The sequence below is a fragment of the Lolium perenne genome, chromosome 1 (genome assembly GCF_019359855.2).
Source record: "Lolium perenne isolate Kyuss_39 chromosome 1, Kyuss_2.0, whole genome shotgun sequence".
NCBI classification, from domain to species: domain Eukaryota; kingdom Viridiplantae; phylum Streptophyta; class Magnoliopsida; order Poales; family Poaceae; genus Lolium; species Lolium perenne.
This window is the reverse complement of record NC_067244.2, coordinates 93773951-93790994: the sequence shown is the minus strand read 5'-3', so window position 1 is coordinate 93790994 and position 17044 is coordinate 93773951. Positions and strand designations below refer to the sequence as shown.

The window sequence follows — 17044 nt, the reverse complement described above, 5'->3', positions numbered from 1 at the left end:
ATACTTGTCGTAAATACTGAGAAGGATAGAGCCAAAGAGATACACCTTTTCGTTTTTAAGTGAAGAAGTTAGGACCACGGGTTGATTTCTCAAAATCTAGGGGTTAAAATGCTAAACTGCGCTGCGGCTTGTTCTGGTCGTTGGATCGCGATCGGGCGGCGCAGACTGCAACCGATTTTCTGGCTCAGATCATCCGACCGACGCTGAGCACGCCCCTAAGCGAAAGCAGGGAACTACGCGAGTAACTTTTACTTAAGTCACCAAGAATAACATGTACATACTAAAGCCCCCCTCCCCCCACCGAGGGTGACCGGGGCTCCCCCTCCTCTAGCCCCGTCCCTTTTCCCATTCCCCCGCCGCCGCCGCTGGGCAAACCCCGGGCGGTGCTGGCCGCAGCAGTTTCCCCACCCACCGCGCGCTTGGGGCCCGACGGGGCGGGTCGCGTCCTTGCAGAGGGCCCGGTCTAGCGCAGCTCGGGCCGTGGAGGGCCGCGAGGTCGGCGGCCACGGTGTGGAGATGGGCTTGCGCGCGGTGTGGCTCTGACCGCCGGCGGCTAGGTCACCTAGGGTTAGTGGCGGCAACATCTAGGCTTGTGGGCCCAGATCTGGGTCTAACAGGGCCCGACTGGATCCTTAGAGCTGAGGGTGGCCATGTGCACGCTGGTGGCATCGCTAGAAATCCTATTTCCCGCTCATTAGCGGGCGGATTAACGCCCGCCAGCGTGGGAAAGCGAGCGGGCTGCAGCCCATCTTCCTCTGTTTTTCGTTTTTTCGTTTTTTCTTCGGTTTTCTTCTGGTTTTCTGGTTTTCTGTCGGTTTTTGTTTTTCCTTTTTTTCGGTTTTTCAGGTTTTCCTTTTCCAATTTTGAAAATATTTTTCTAATTCGAGCAAATTTCAAATTCGGGAAAATTTCAAATGCGAGCAAATTTTAAATTCGAACAATTTTTGAATTGGAGCAATTTTTAAATTCGGGCAAATTTTGAGGATTTGGTCCGTTCTGAAATTTGCTCAGATTTTATTTTTACCTGGTTTTGAAATTTGTTCAAATTTTTGTTTGGTTTGAATTTTGCTCGGTTTCGAATTCTGTTTAAGTTTGAAAAAAGTGTAGTTTCCGGGATCCCTAGTCTCGGACAGGGAGCGGAGGAGGTGCACCACTGGGATATGGCTCACTTGTTGTACCAAAACGAAAGAAGAGTTTAAAGTACTGTTTCGTTGACGAACAAACTAATGGGCCGGCCATTCGGAGTTGGCTTCAGGCGACGAACCGCTCCGGCGCGCTAACGAGCGGGGAATAGGGAACCCCTGGCATCGCCCTCTATGTGACCTCCACCGACATGGCTGGCCTCGTGGGTTTGCATTCGTGCCAGATCTAGGCCCGTCCGAAATGGCCATTCTTTGTTTTGGCGTCGCTTGGGGGCGATGTCCTTGTTGGCTATCTAGGATGGGTTCCTAGGCCGGCGCATGCTCGCCGGGTTGGCAGCATGCCCAGTACTACAATTGCTCCCACGACTGTAGTATGTTTTTCCCTCCGACCAGTTTGGTCGTGCTAGTGCAGGTCGCTCTAGGGATGGTGGAGTCGTCGGGTTGCCGCCGACCTAGCGTCGGTGACATCTAGATCTAGGTCTGGCCGGGCATTGCCAGCCATCGTTTGCGTTCGCCCTGCGGATGAGTCTAGTTGGGGCTAGTCCATAATGCGGCTTTGGTTGGGGGCACGGCAATGATTTCTGCTCTATCTGCTCTACGTCCTCATGATGACGTCCGAAATTTTGACTAGGTTTGGACCTCGGCGAGAGCTGCACATGGCTGTGGCTTTTGCCGGTGATGGCATCACTTACGGGTGTCGCTCCCTTGTTGAAGGGGTCCCGATGATGTCTCTCATGTTCGAAGTGATGGACTCCGTCCCTCCGCCACAATCTGCTCTCCTTGGGGGCCTCGCTTCATGCATGCCTCTCTGGTAGAGTCTTGTGGATCACCCCGTGACCCCTCGCTGGTGTCGCAGCCCTCTCGCAACGTCGGCCTAGCTGCTTTTACACGGTTTGTTGCGGTAGTTGATGTCCTCCCTAGCGCCTTGGGGGCTTTGGTAGGCCGGCGTCTAGACGTACCTCTTGCCGGTGTGCCTATCCCAACGCCAGGGGAAGATGTTGGGTTTTTGGTCTAGACCTAGCCCGAGCTCCAGGGGTGGTGGCTCTCGGGTCTGGGTGAAAACTTTGTAGGACCTCTGTCTCTTTGCCGACGACGGTGACGCATTCTTGTGCCATTCACCTTTTTAGAGGCGTCGCCGCAAGACCCCCTCCTTTGGTTCCTCAAGCTCTATTAGGTGGTCGGCCCGTCGTTGAGTTCCCCTTGGGTTGCAGACCTGGTGCAGTGGAGGTTTGTTGGTATGGACACAGTCGTGATTGCTCTGGTGCAACACAAAACGAGGCTCCCTCTTCATGGATTAGCTGGCGCTTCGGCTTGACATTTTATTTGTTTTCTTCTGTTGTGGGTTTCAGTGTGCGCTTGGTGCGCTTGTGTGGGTTTCGGTGTTTTGATGGCTTCGTTAATTCAAAGCCGGGCTCATTTCGAGCCTTCCGTCTAAAAGATATTGTTGTAAGGAAAAATAATTTACCTTTTTAAGTTATCCCGGAGATGCACATAGTTTTTTTCAACACCATTCAACTTGTCCATATTATCATGGCTGCATTCTTGAGCCTTCAAGAGCTCTTGCTCTAGTTCTATATTCTTTGCCTGCATAGATGATAAGGTTCAACACCTTTTGAACAAGAAAAATTTAACAAACCTATGAAATAGTTAAATAGCAGGTACCAGAATTTGTATATGAAGTTATTTTACATGAATAATAAGCTTACAACCTCGTTAAAGGTTGCAATTTTTTAATATTTGTGGCAAGCACCTAAATGCATATTGCAGGAAACCGCTAGTCCGAGGTCAAGAATGCCATTATATTTTGATATTAAGATGAAAGATCATAAATTGAGCTTCAAAAAAAAATTTAGAGGTCATAAGCCTAACATTTAGGAGCTAAAGAAAATTCACGCATTCGTCAAATTTGGAGTGGTGGTGTTAAAATTCGATAGATCTCTAACTTGAAAGAGAGACATAAAATACATTGAAATGTAATGGGTGGAGAACACCTTTAATGAAATATTCTCCCTCTTTACTTCCTCTATCTGAGTAAGGCTATTATGAAGTGCTTCTTGATCCTTGGTCAACAAGTCTAAGTTATGTTGGAGTGAGGCAATTGTCTTGTAACTTTTTTTCTTTTCTTCAGCCGAAGCCTCTAACTCGGATTTTAATGATTCCAAGATTTTAAGAACCTTCGAGACCTCTAGTTCCCTTGCCTCTTCGGCAGCAAGCTATGTACATACACATAAGTATAGAATGAGCGATTCAAATATTTGGCACCCCAAAGAATGCTGTTTCAGGAATCTTTATGGCATAGAACAGTACCCTTTGCCTCCTCTCCAAGGTGAATCTCAAAGTAAGGTCTTCTAAGCTCCTCTCGAGTTTGCCTTTTGCATCACGTAAAGCTCCAGTCTCATAAGCAGCCTTGAAAATAGATAAGTTCAGTATTTAACGTTTTCGATTATGCAGACTTGAAGGGTACCAAGATAGTACTCTCCACATCAAAATATAGTGCATATTTGTTTTATTCTAAGTTAAACTTTGTAAACTTTGACCAAGTATATGACAAAAATATGAACATCTATAATACCAAATATATACACTGTATATGATATGGAGCTGAGTCTTTACTTAACATTATAAGAACTGTAAAGGGTACCTCAACTGTATGAAAAATATTTAAACATAGGTAAATGACACAAATTATCTCACGGTAAAAATGAAAGGAAGAAAAGAGTCAACTTTTCACCCCTGAAATATTGCAGAAGTTCACTTTTCACTCTTGAATCAGTTTTACTTTACCCCCTCGGCCCTACCCAAGAGTTTTGGATGACTTTGTCACAAGTCTAAAGATTTCTAAATCTAAGAGAAACCACAAGTGTCAACACATCTTCCTTATCAGTTAACGAATGGTGGAGATCGCAAGATCCCAATTCATCGGGTGATCCCATTTAAATGATGTCAGCTAACGATTCTCGCCGTATCTTTTATCCCGAATTCTTGCGAGCGCAGCTGCGATAACCCATCGTCCCGAGCGCACGCACCACACGACAACGATAGCAACTGAAAATCAATTTCGCCCACGCCTCCTTCCCCTGCTGACACCACCCTCCCTACCCGACCTCCACCCGCGGCTGCTGGCGGCCGGCGCCGCCCTCCCTACCCCGCCTCCATCCCCGGCTGCCGGCGCCGCCCTCCCTACGCCCGCCTCCGATGGCTGCCGGATCCTCCCTAACAATCCGTGCCTTCTGCAAATCCAGCGCAGCCCCTCCCCTCCGCAGCGTGCCCTGCCCCGGGAGCTGGCTCCATTCCTGGCGCACGCGCATCTCCGTAGCGTGCCGCCAGCCCATCGCGCCACTGGTGCTCCTCCCCGAACTCCGGACGATGGGAGGAGCTTCTCCCCCGTCCCAACGTCGTACGGAACCTCCACCATCGCCCAGACCGCGGGTACCCATGGCCGGCGTTCCTCCTGGTTCCCGGACTGCGGTGCTGCTCGCCTGAAGCGGCCGGCCCCTGGCGACCACGGCCACAGGCCCGCATCGCCGGAGCGGCCACGTCTTCCTCCGCCAGTAGTACAGGGAAATGGTCAAAGGACCTTATCTCTTCGGCCGCATTTGCTTCAAGACCCCTGGATTCGCAGAAATTCACAAATCGGGCTACTCGATTGTGTCCTACTCCAATTTAGATAGAACCTAAATATTCTTAGGAATTTTGCAAATTATTCATCTATCATACTATTGGTTTAGTAGAAATCATGAAGAGGACCATTAATTTTTCACTAGTCAATTTGCTTTTTGAGATGCACTAGTCAATTTTGATATTGTTTACGTTTTTGGATTAAAATTTTGTTATGAGTGTGACTATAGTTTGTCGAGAGGTGTTTGCGTTGTGAAGTTGCATATTGTTGTTATAAAGTTTTCTGCCACGCTTGCTAAGTTGCTTTTAATTGTTTCTAAATTCCCACCGTTGTTATAAAGTTGTACATTGTATTTGTAACGGTGTTGCGAGGTTTGTCTACTGTTGTTATAAAGTTGCCTACTAGTGTCAATAGATGCTTACAGCTGCAACATAGTTTCCTATTGCTGATACAAAATTGTGTGTCATTGCTGCAAAATTACCTACCAATGTTGTAAAGTTTGCTACCGATGTTGATAAGTTGCCTAACTTTGATGTAGCAAAGTTACGACTGCATCCTAGTTGCATAGTGCTAGTTGCAGCGTTGCCTATCTTTGGTGATGCCGAAGACACCAAATAGAGGGGCCTAGTGGAGGTGGTGGATGTGATATCCGTCGAAATCTGGGGCCCAGTATGTAGACCTTATATATGAAAGCTGTCAACCGCTCGTGGCTCGTGTTAAGTTAGCTACTGCTGGTGTGGAGTTGCATACCATTGCAACTTTACTTTATCGCATTGGAAAATACTTTTAAGAGAAATAATCGATTCAATGATCAAATAATAATACCAGTCTATTATGGTTAGAGAGGAGGTAGCTAATTACCCACCCCTTCACGTGTGATTTTTTGTCTACCGCTAGTTGCTTGTAGGTGTTGTGAACTTGCATATCATCGTAACAAAGTTGCATACCGCTGCAACAAAGTTGGCTACTGCCAGTTGCTTTCGAGGTTAGTACCTTCGATTTGTGTCTGCTAGAAAAGATGCCCGGTTTACGGTTTGAGGTTGCGGTCTGTTCTTCCACGGGCCACGTAGTACCGCAGAACATATTTGCGGCTTACCAAAAACAGTTTTTGCGGTATATGCTAGAGATGCTCTTATAAACTTGCATACCGCTCATATAAAGTTGCCTACCACTAATATAAAATTGCCTAATGTTGTTATGAAATTGCCCATTGTAGATATGAAGTTGCTAGTGTTCCTACAAAGTTGCTAGAGACACCAAATGAGGGGGAACGGTGGCAGCGGATGTGAGATGCATCAATACATGTTGCTCTGGATGTGAGATGCATCAATACATGTTGCTTGGTTCAACGATGTTGCTGTAGCCGCCGAGGACCTAACCTTTTGAACAAAATCATGGGTATCGGAAGCAACCTGGAGTTACCCGTGTCACCGTTTCTGGTGCATTACCAACTACTGTTGAAGTTGCCTAACGTTGTTGTGAAGTTGCCTATCGTTGGTAAGAAGTTTCCTACCACTAGTTTGAAGTTACTTACAGATGGTTGTGAAGTTGTGTGTGGCTGTCATGAAGTTGCTTACTACGGACATAAAATTGCGTACCACTGATAAGTAGTTGCCTTCCGCTCATATGAAGTTGCTTACTACATACATAAAATTGCCTACCACTGATAAGAAGCTGCATGCCGCTGATATGAAGTTGTCTATAGTTGAAGTGAAGTTATCTAGTGATGTTGTGAAATATAATGATTTTTTTAGTTGTTGTGAAGTTGCCTATCACTGATACGAAGTCGCCTCATGTCGCACTAGAGTTACCGAGCACCTCTCTGTATGGCCCCTTTGGACTTCGTGAGAAACAACGACCGTTTTTGGTGCACACGACGATGCCCACTTCATAATATTCGTAGACAATTTCATAGCATCAGTAGACAACTTCGTATTTTGCTAACTACACTACTATGGAGTAAATGACAACTATGGGTAATGTTAGGCAACAAACCTATGTAGCAATTAGTTATTGTGTTATTTGAGCCAATAAATTGATATAATTAGGTAAGATTTTTACATCTTTCCCACTTTCTTTCAGCCTTATCTTCTTCCTCACACGCATCTCTCTATCCTACCGATTTCTTCTCCATCCTCCCATCAAAACTTTCCCTCCCCACCGCCAATTATGGCCGTTGTCGGCTTCCTTTGTCGCTGCTTTTAATCAGTGCATCCCAACCAATCTCCCTTCCCGCAGTTTCCAATGATGAGATGTAACACCCCTGTTTTAACAAAACTTAGATTAGGGTTTGTTTGTGCATCATTTGCATCATGTTATTTTCCTTAGAAAATATGCACAAAAGAAATGATTTGAAAACCCTAAGTGTTGTTTGAATCTCTCTATAACTTCAAATGCTCAAAGTATTATTTCAAAAGTTCAAACTCAACTTGTGGCCTCTTTGCATTTTCTCAAGTTGCAGAAAGTTTGAAGTTTCAAACAGATTTCAAAATGCAAAAGAATTTGAATACAAAATAAAAACAGATTTTGAAAAGAGAGAAAACTCTCTCCTCTCTACCATGGGCTGACAGCCCATCTCCTCTCTCTCTTCTTCTCTCTCTGCGCAGCCCACCCAGCAGCCCAACAGTGGCCCATCTCAGCCCACCCCGACCCCAAGGGGGTTATGTGCAAAATCGCCAAGACCATCCCCTTCCTCCGTTCACCAAAGCACCTGCGTGTCGACGCCTCGCTCCACGCCGGCGCCAAGATGCTCGCCGGCGCCAGCCGGCGCCTACAAGTACCCCCTACACCGCCGCCGAGGCCAACCCTAGCCCGCCACTTCTTCTCCCTCCTCCGTTTTCTCTCAAGCACGCAGCAGGCCGAAACCCTGGCCGGCAGTAGCCGCGCGCCCCCGCCGTTCCTCGCCTCCCCTTGCTCCGGCGAGTAGCCTGGGAGCTCCGCCTCGCCGCCAGGACCCTCCTCGTCGAAGGAATCGACGCGGGGTGCCATGAATCGCCGCCGACAACCCGTTCCTCTTCGCGTCCGGCCGCCGACAACCGGCCCGATGCCGGCGCTGCAGGCCTCCTCCGCCCTCGCCGACAAGCTCACGAGCTCCGCGGTGAGCTCTTCTACCCGCCGGTGCTCTCGGCCGTCCCTCTCCCCCTCTGGTTCGCCCTGCCGTCGTGCGCCACGGGCCGCCGTCGCAGCAGCTCGTCGCGGCGCTGTTCCGGCCAACCCTAGCCAACGGCGCCGTCACCGTCCGACTCGCCTTGGCCCCGCGCGTCAAACGCGCCGCTCCGCGTGTCCAGGGGCACGCTCTAGCGCCGCCTCTGCATGGCCACCGGCGCGGTCCGCCGGAGTTGACCACCGGCGGTTGACCGTCGTGGGACCCACCCTTTTATCCTTTTCTATTTTGTTTTATTTCTGTAAATAGAAATAGATTGACAGGTGGGACCCCCTGTCAGATTTTTATTATTTTCGTAAATATTTAGAAAAAGATTAAATCTATGACACGTGGGCCCATGTCTATCAGGTTTTTAACAATTTCTGGAATTTTTAGAAAATGATTTAAAATGATTAAATCTTGTGAAATTCATAAGTAATTCATTTTAAATCAGAAAAATATGTGTAATATATCAAAATTTTCAGAAAAATGAGATCTACAATTTGGTTACACAATCATGCATTGTTAAACAACTTGAACCCAAGTTGCTTTAGAGGAACTAAAATCAACCCCTCTGAGGTTTCCGGAACTACTAACCCTAGTTCGCCGAAACCCAGTTAAATTGATGATGTCTTAGGGTTACCTCCGTACCTAATTAACATGTCATATCATCATTCTTGTATGCGCATTGCATCGTTGCCATAGGTTGATTGTTCCTTTACTTTTCCGGTGTTTGCTTCTTCGCGATCGATAGAGCAAGTGCCCGAGACGATGAAGATCGACAACGACGCAACTCAACACTTGCCCATCGATGAACAAGTCAAGCGTGGGATTTTCGAAGATCCATATCGGTTTGTCAGGGACAAAGGCAAGCTCTAGTCTGGTTCATATTATGATTTTGAAATGCTTTTACTTCTGGTTCCTACATATTGCATTCGTTTCCAATATGTTTTATCGGCAGGTATAGTATCCTATGTGCGTTGCATTTACCATCCTTGTAGCCTAAATACTCTGATCCACTGCTCCCAGCAAGACTAGGTTTGAGCTATGTGTGCATCGCTAGAGCCGTTATACCGAATATGCTTAGCCATGCTTAGTTGACGAATTCTGATCCATCCGGCTGATGAATCATAGCTGCGAATGAACCTAGTATGGCAGGATGACGTGGTAAGATCAGTGATGATAATTAAACATGCTTAAAGGCTTGGATGGGCCGCCACATGGGGATGTGGTGATTTGACTCGTTCTCGCCAATAGTAGGACCTGAGGTTCTCGCCTTTGGAACCAAGACTGAGCGTACAGCCACACAAGGCCCATGGGAACCCCTTGGCCCGAACTTTCCTAGCTTACCCATGAGTCAATTAGTTTGCGAGTTCCATTTGGCATTCTGCATGGCGAAGGCGTGGAAAGGGTTTTCAAAGGTGCATCATACAGGGCGTGGCCGGGGTGAAGGATGATGGAGGCATTGAACTGGATCCCCTGCGCACAATGACCGGGACCGCCTCGGAGAATGGCTATCTACGATGGCGGAGCTCCCCAGTTAGTTTGACTCATGGAATAGGCAAAGCAAGGGAAAGGTTTTGGTCGACCACCCTCTGCCGGCACACCAAGAAAGTGTGTTAATCATGTGGCATTAAGAGTCGGTCGTCGCGTGTGGGTAAAGTTGTACACCCCTGCAGGGTTAAGTCTTTTCGAAAAGCCGTGTCCACGGTTATGGACGACTTGGGGAAGGACGTGTTGATCATAGAGAACTTGAACCTAATCGTAAAACTTGGAATCAATGTGTGATAAGGATCCCTCCTTAGGGTATCAAGGGGGTGCTCCTAGTTGATAGGTTCAGCTATGACGAAGATTCGGTGGATTCAATATGATGATCAGTAGAGCTAGTGATATCGCTCTCTTATCCCCTTTTGAAAATGATCTGAATAGACGAGCTTCTGCTCCCTCTTGTTTAAAAAGGAAAACTGGCTTTGCCTGCTTTGCATACCAGCTTTGCTAACAGGTTGTACTAAGTCTTGCTGAGTCCTTGTACTCAGCTTTGCCTGCTTTGTTTCAGACGAAGTCACTCCAACAAATGAAGGTTTCTAGGTCGACATCGACGAGTAGCTTGGGATTCCCAGGTGGCAGCCTGGAATCTATGAGCTGGGACGTCGCCGTTATGCTCCTGGCCTCTTAGGCCTTTTGCTATCTTGCTATTTAGAATTAGCATAACTTCGTTTCCGTTGATTGATGAAATGTCTGGTCAGTGACCTCTGCTTGTAATACTTTGGTTTTTCGTTCAGTTATGAGCTCGTATTACTCTTTGAGTCGTAGAGTCACTGTTGTGTTACCGATTCTCACCCTGTAGGCCCTAGAGATCTAGGTTAGGCTTATACCAGATGGAGATCTGGGTTTGTCTTGCCCCGACCTCCGGGGTCGCGACAGGTATTGGTATCAGAGCAGGATTGCCTGTAGGAAACCCTTTCAACTAGTTGATGTTGAGTCTAGTGTTTGCGAAAACTATTTGAAAGCTAAAAGTATTTGCGAAAATCTGAATAGGATTCTTTTTACTCCTTATCTAGTATCGCTCTAACTCAGAGTCACCTTACCTTGTGTTGATTTAAAAAGTTTTCATTATCTCTTCTGGTCCTTCAAAACTTAGGTGCCTCAAGGGCATGCCGTTTCTTAACCAGTTGACTTAGAGTTGAGCTTTCTAGAGTTGTGTGTTCTTTGTTATCTCTTTGTTGTGTTTCAGTCGAGAGATTACTTTCCATGATGATCTCTCTACTTTGTGGGTTCCACATAATTCTGTTCTAGGCTTCGAGGTCTCCTTTCACCTCGGATGTCTCCATTCTTTTTTTGGAATACTTTTGAAGCTAGCTATGGCTTCTTGAAGTTACACCATGATTACTACCTCGTAGTGTCCTCTGTGTCTTTCGGATAGTAGTTACTCCTTTCTCCTTGTTTTAACCCTTGGACTTGAACCGAAGGTCCCGGATTGTGCTTGGTTCTTTTGAACCTCAGTACATGATGCTGACCTTTAACCAAAGGTCCATTCCGTTGATTCTTTTTGTTAATGGTCAAACATTTCATTAGGACGGCTAACTTCAAATCCACCTAACCCTCAAGTCTTTGGTTGTAGTCGCGTTTGAATTGCCGCAACAACAAAAAAGAAATCTTTCCTACCATTAGCTATGGCAGAGGTTCTTTCATGGAACCAAAAGGATCACGACAAGAGCGCTCTTTGTGAGTCTCACATCTATGTCTGTGACTCTGGCACACCTTCCTTTTTAGCATGAGTTTTGCACGAGTGTTATCTTGTGCATCTACATATCTCAGGATTTTTGATCCTAATCATGTTCTTTCTCTTAGTTCCTTTCCAACCTTTGTCTGCTAGTTAGCAGCCAAGTTGTAACTGTGCATTAGAATCTTCTACTGCATGTTACCCTTGTGTACTTTCAAGACATTTCACTTCGAGATGTCAGGAGAAACAAACTCCAGTACCTCGTCCATTTCTCGGACTTGGGCAAAATGTTGTGATCCGCAGTATATAAGGTTTATGCACCTTATGTTTTGTTCTACCTTAGAGTATCACACTCTTTTATATCTATAGGTCGTGCTAAGACTCATGGCCTTACTGATGGAGTGATGCTCTTACATATCTTTACTCACCCTTCCTCCGAGCTGTCCGTACTTGGGAATGTTGGGGTGTATGTATTGATGTGGCCATCCGAGATTCTTAGCAATTCTCATTCCTTTGAAATCCAAGGATATTTGTGTCATCCTTAACATGGTTGGTTCGCCAATCACTAAGCGAAGTTTGACTGTATTCCCTAGTCTGTTATCTAGGCACACCTTCTTCGGTCAAAGAGTTAGGTTCCTGCCAAAGCTCTCAAGACCACATCCTTTGCTTTGTAAAGCAAGCTTCCCTCTCGAACTCAGTGATATATTGGTGGTACGTGATATTCTAGATGTCTTTCTAGAAGTATCGCCATTTTGACAAATGCCGTGTTGTCAAGTTTGTGAGTAAGATGGTTCTCTGAATCGCTACTTCTCCAAGAAATCGTACTGGATACCATGGACTAGTTGATTGAGCTTAAACAACAACTTGGAGAGTTGAAAGATTAGAGCTACATTGGACTTGTTTCTTCTTAAAGGGTATCTAATTTTGTTTGTGTTGAAGCAAGGAAGTATCTCCTTTATGGATATGCTATCTTCCCCCTATTTGATTTGAGTTTGGGCTATCGTCAAATCAAACTCAGTTCCGAGGACTATCTTGATGATGTTTATACTCATGGTGTTCGTCTGAGTACATCTTTATGTCCTTTGGTCCGACCAATACTTTTGCGTCGTTCATGCAACATATGAGTCCATCTTGTTGGAGTATCATGATAATTTTGTTGTTGAGCCCATCGATGACATTCTTATTTCCTCCATGTCTAAAGAGGTTCATATTGAACAATTGGCACTAATGTTGGAAACTTTTAAGAACCATCTTTGTGTTATCACGAAGTATGTGTTCTGGATGTTGGAAGTAACCTTCACTGGTTCACGTGCATTTGCTGAAAGATGTCGCCGTGGATCCGAGTAGAGTTCCATTTGTTTTCCCTCGGGAATCATCGCAAGTCAGTCATGCATGTGCGGAATATTGTTGAGATGGAAGGTTGTTACCTCTATTTTCTTGAAAAGTTCATCTATGCACACAAAGCCACTGACTGATTTGTTCAGGAAAGAGAAGAGAAGCTTAATCGCTTTGATATCTTCTTTGATGTACCCACCAGGACTCAATTGTGTTACATTGCAAGAAGTTCAGGTGCACGCAATTGCCTTTAGCAGTCGCAACCACATGGTTTACGCAATCTAGCTCAATCTTTTGGAGCTTGACATTGTAGTCTATATCTTGATAATCTAGCAACTTTACCTTTGTGGTAACTATTGCAAATTCTCTATTTGTACATTCTGATTCTGAAATATCTTTACACACCTAACCTAAGCTGAATTCCAAGCAGCCACGATGGTTAGTGTTTCTCAAGGATTCATGACATAGGCCTCTTTGTAAATCCGGCAAGATTGATGTCGTGGTTAACACAATTAGTCGGAAGGTCTAATGTCATAATCTCCTGAAACAATAAGAACAACCACTCTCCGTAAGGATCTTGTGCGACTTATTCTAGGAGTTGCCCTTATGATGTCTTTTTAATTCCGAAGTCCGACCTTCACTTGATGACCTATTGAAGGCTAGTCAGAAGCCTAATATTGGTGTCTAGAACATCAAGGAGAACATTAGAAGCAGTGTTGCTAAATGTCTCTCGGTCAATCCTTCGAAACCATTTCTTCCGTGACAACAACTCCATCAGGAGAAAATTCACTTCCCGGTGATCCTTGCTACGTCATTCGATAGTGCTTTTCCCCTTCCTTTGGATTTTACTTGAAGTTCTCGTTAATTCACACGTTGTGTGAATTCGTCAGTCATTTGTGACCCCAGTACTTTTGAGTAAGCTTTAACCGAATGGCATTTCTTTTGTCATATTCAGAGTTCAAAATCCTGGGAGAAGTATCCTTTCTTACGATGCCAAAATCTCTGTTGTCTGTTTGTTCAAGTAGCATGAAGTAATATCATGAACCTTGCCACTTCACTATCTAGTGATCCTCCCCTTCCCGTTGTTTGTACTTGAAGGTCTAATCAATTCACACGTTCGTCAGTCATCTAGGCCCCAGCCTTTTGACTAGACAACAATCGTTTCATGTACCCATGCCAGAAGAGTGACTATGATTTCTGAAATCAAAAGTTGCTCTCATTGGATAATCATTCGTCCTTCTACGAGTCGCCCTTTTTAAGAGTGCCTCGATATGGTATCAAAGGCAGTTTAACTCCTCGCTACCTTATCCTTCGTATCCTTGTAAAGCGTGGAGCAATTGTCTACCAAAAATTTGAAACTTCTTTTGCCCCCTCCGTTACCTTGACGTGTTTGATGTTTGTCAGCTCAAGAGATGTTTCTTAACACTCCTTCCACAAGTTGACCATGAGATACTCGATCTTTGTGAAGCTCCATCGTCCAGTGTCATTCCCTCTTCTCTTTAGAGTGAAGAAAGCAAAATGAAGAGCTCTTCATGGTATTGTGGATCAACTTCTTCGTGTTGTCGTGGATCAAGTTCTTCAAGAAAGAAGATTTTCGTGGTATCGACAAGATATTTGAAGACCGGTGTAGTCCTTGTTACTCTCTCTATTCCTACCTTGGAACCTCGGGACGAGATTCTAATAAGGGGGATAGATCTGTAACACCCCTGTTTTAACAAAACTTAGATTAGGGTTTGTTTGTGCATCATTTGCATCATGTTATTTTCCTTAGAAAATATGCACAAAAGAAATGATTTGAAAACCCTAAGTGTTGTTTGAATCTTTCTATAACTTCAAATGCTCAAAGTATTATTTCAAAAGTTCAAACTCAACTTGTGGCCTCTTTGCATTTTCTCAAGTTGCAGAAAGTTTGAAGTTTCAAACAGATTTCAAAATGCAAAAGAATTTGAATACAAAATAAAAACAGATTTTGAAAAGAGAGAAAACTCTCTCCTCTCTTCCATGGGCTGACAGCCCATCTCCTCTCTCTCTGCGCAGCCCACCCAGCAGCCCAACAGTGGCCCATCTCAGCCCACCCCGACCCCCAGGGGGTTATGTGCAAAATAGCCAAGACCATCCCCTTCCTCCGTTCACCGAAGCACCTGCGTGTCGACGCCTCGCTCCACGCCGGCACCAAGATGCTCGCCGCCGCCGCCTACAAGTACCCCCTACACCGCCGTCGAGGCCAACCCTAGCTCGCCACTTCTTCTCCCTCCTCCGTTTTCTCTCAAGCGCGCAGCAGGCCGAAACCCTGGCCGGCAGTAGCCGCGCGCCCCCGTCGTTCCTCGCCTCCCCTTGCTCCGGCGAGTAGCCTGGGAGCTCCGCCTCGCCGCCAGGACCCTCCTCGTCGAAGGAATCGACGCGGGGTGCCGTGAATCGCCGCCGACACCCCGGTCCTCTTCGCGTCCGGCCGCCAGCAACCGGCCCGATGTCGGCGCTGCAGGCCTCCTCCGCCCTTGCCGATAAGCTCACGAGCTCCGCGGTGAGCTCCGCTACCCGCCGGTGCTCTCGGCCGTCCCTCTCCCCCTCTGGTTCGCCCTACCACCGTGCGCCATGAGCCGCCGTCGCAGCAGCTCGTCGCCGGCGCTGTTCCGGCCAACCCCAGCCAACGGCGCCGCCACCGTCCGTCTCGCCTAGGCCCCGCGCGTCTAACGAGCCGCTCCGCGTGTCCATGGGCGCGCTCTAGCGCCGCCTCTGCTTGGTCACCGGCGCGGTCCGCCGGAGTTGACCACCGGCGGTTGACCGTCGTGGGACCCACCCCTTTATCCTTTTCTATTTTATTTTATTTCTGTAAATAGAAATATATTGACAGATGGGGCCCCCTATCAGATTTTTATTATTTTCGTAAATATTTAGAAAAAGATTAAATCTATGACACGTGGGCCCATGTCTGACAGGTTTTTAACAATTTCTGGAATTTTTAGAAAATGATTTAAAATGATTAAATCTTGTGAAATGCATAAGTAATTCATTTTAAATCAGAAAAATATGTGTAATATATCAAAATTTTCAGAAAAATGAGATCTACAATTTGGTTACACAATCATGCATTGTTAAACAACTTGAACCCAAGTTGCTTTAGAGGAACTAAAATCAACCCCTGTGAGGTTTCTGGAACTACTAACCCTAGTTCGCCGAAACCTAGTTAAATTGATGATGTCTTAGGGTTACCTCCGTACCTAATTAACATGTCATATCATCATTCTTGTATGCGCATTGCATAGATTCCATGGGTTGATTGTTCCTTTACTTTTCCGGTGTTTGCTTCTTCGCGATCGATAGAGCAAGTGCCCGAGACGATGAAGATCGACAACGACGCAACTCAACACTTGTCCATCGATGAACAAGTCAAGCATGGGATTTTCGAAGATCCATATCGGTTTGTCAGGGACAAAGGCAAGCTCTAACCTGGTTCATATTATGATTTTGAAATGCTTTTACTTCTGGTTCCTACATATTGCATTCGGTTCCAATATGTTTTATCGGCAGGTATAGTATCCTATGTGTGTTGCATTTGCCATCCTTGTAGCCTAAATACTCTGATCCACTGCTCCCAGCAAGACTAGGTTTGAGCTATGTGTGCATCGCTAGAGCCGTTATATCGAATATGCTTAGCCATGCTTAGTTGACGAATTTTGATCCATCCGGTTGATGAATCAGAGCTGCGAATGAACCTAGTATGGCAGGATGACGTGGTAAGATCAGTGATGATAATTAAACATGCTTAAAGGCTTGGATGGGCCGCCACATGGGGATGTGGTGATTTGACTCGTTCTCGCTGATACTAGGACCTCAGGTTCTCGCCTTCGGAACCAAGACTGAGCGTACAGCCACATGGGGCCCATGGGAACCCCTTGGCCCAAACTTGCCTAGCTTACCCATGAGTCAATTAGTTTGCGAGTTCCATTTGGCATTCTGCATGGCGAAGGCGTGGAAAAGGTTTTCAAAGGTGCATCATACAGGGCGTGGCCGGGGTGAAGGATGCTGGAGGCATTGAACTGGATCCCCTGCGCACAATGACCGGGACCGCCTCAGAGAATGGCTACCTACGATGACTGAGCTCCCCAGTTAGTTAGACTAATGGAATAGGCAAAGCAAGGGAAAGGTTTTGATCGACCACCCTCTGCCGGCACACCAAGTAAGTGTGTTAATCATGTGGCATTAAGAGTCGGTTGGCGCGTGTGGGTAAAGTTGTACACCCCTGCAGGGTTAAATCTTTTCGAAAAGCCGTGTCCACGGTTATGGACGACTTGGGGAAGGACGTGTTGATTATAGAGAACTTGAACCTAATCGTAAAACTTGGAATCAATGTGTGATAAGCATCCCTCCTCAGGGTATCGAGGGGGTGCTCCTAGTTGATAGGTTCAGCTATGATGAAGATTCGGTGGATTCAATATGATGATCAGTAGAGCTAGTGATATCGCTCTCTTATCCCCTTTTGAAAATGATCTGAATAGACGAGTTTCTGCTCCCTCTTGTTTAAAAAGGAAAACTGGCTTTCTGCAAAATAAGCTCCACATAAAGCCTCGCATACCAGCTTTGCT

The 17044-nt window shown here is 46.1% G+C and overlaps 1 protein-coding gene across 21 annotated transcripts in view; it reads right to left on the bottom strand.

The window, feature by feature from the left end:
• The window catches only part of LOC127297438 (protein OPAQUE1), a 63953-nt gene that overhangs the window by 6104 nt on the left and 40805 nt on the right, over positions 1-17044 (bottom strand). For 17 of the 21 annotated variants that reach the window (XR_007849178.2, XR_007849177.2, XR_007849176.2 and 14 more), the window contains 3 exons: positions 3450-3548; positions 3134-3355; positions 2608-2726 (listed from right to left, as the gene is read on the bottom strand). The exons of 2 other annotated variants lie outside the window; for them this stretch is intronic. Coding sequence is in view for 14 of the 19 variants with exons in the window: in XM_071828723.1 (XP_071684824.1) it covers positions 2608-2726; positions 3134-3355; positions 3450-3548 (440 nt within the window). In the remaining 5 variants the exon portion in view is untranslated. The remainder of the gene's footprint in view (positions 1-2607; positions 2727-3133; positions 3356-3449; positions 3549-17044) is intronic. 2 more of the 21 variants (XM_071828730.1, XM_071828732.1) reach the window with 2 other exon arrangements.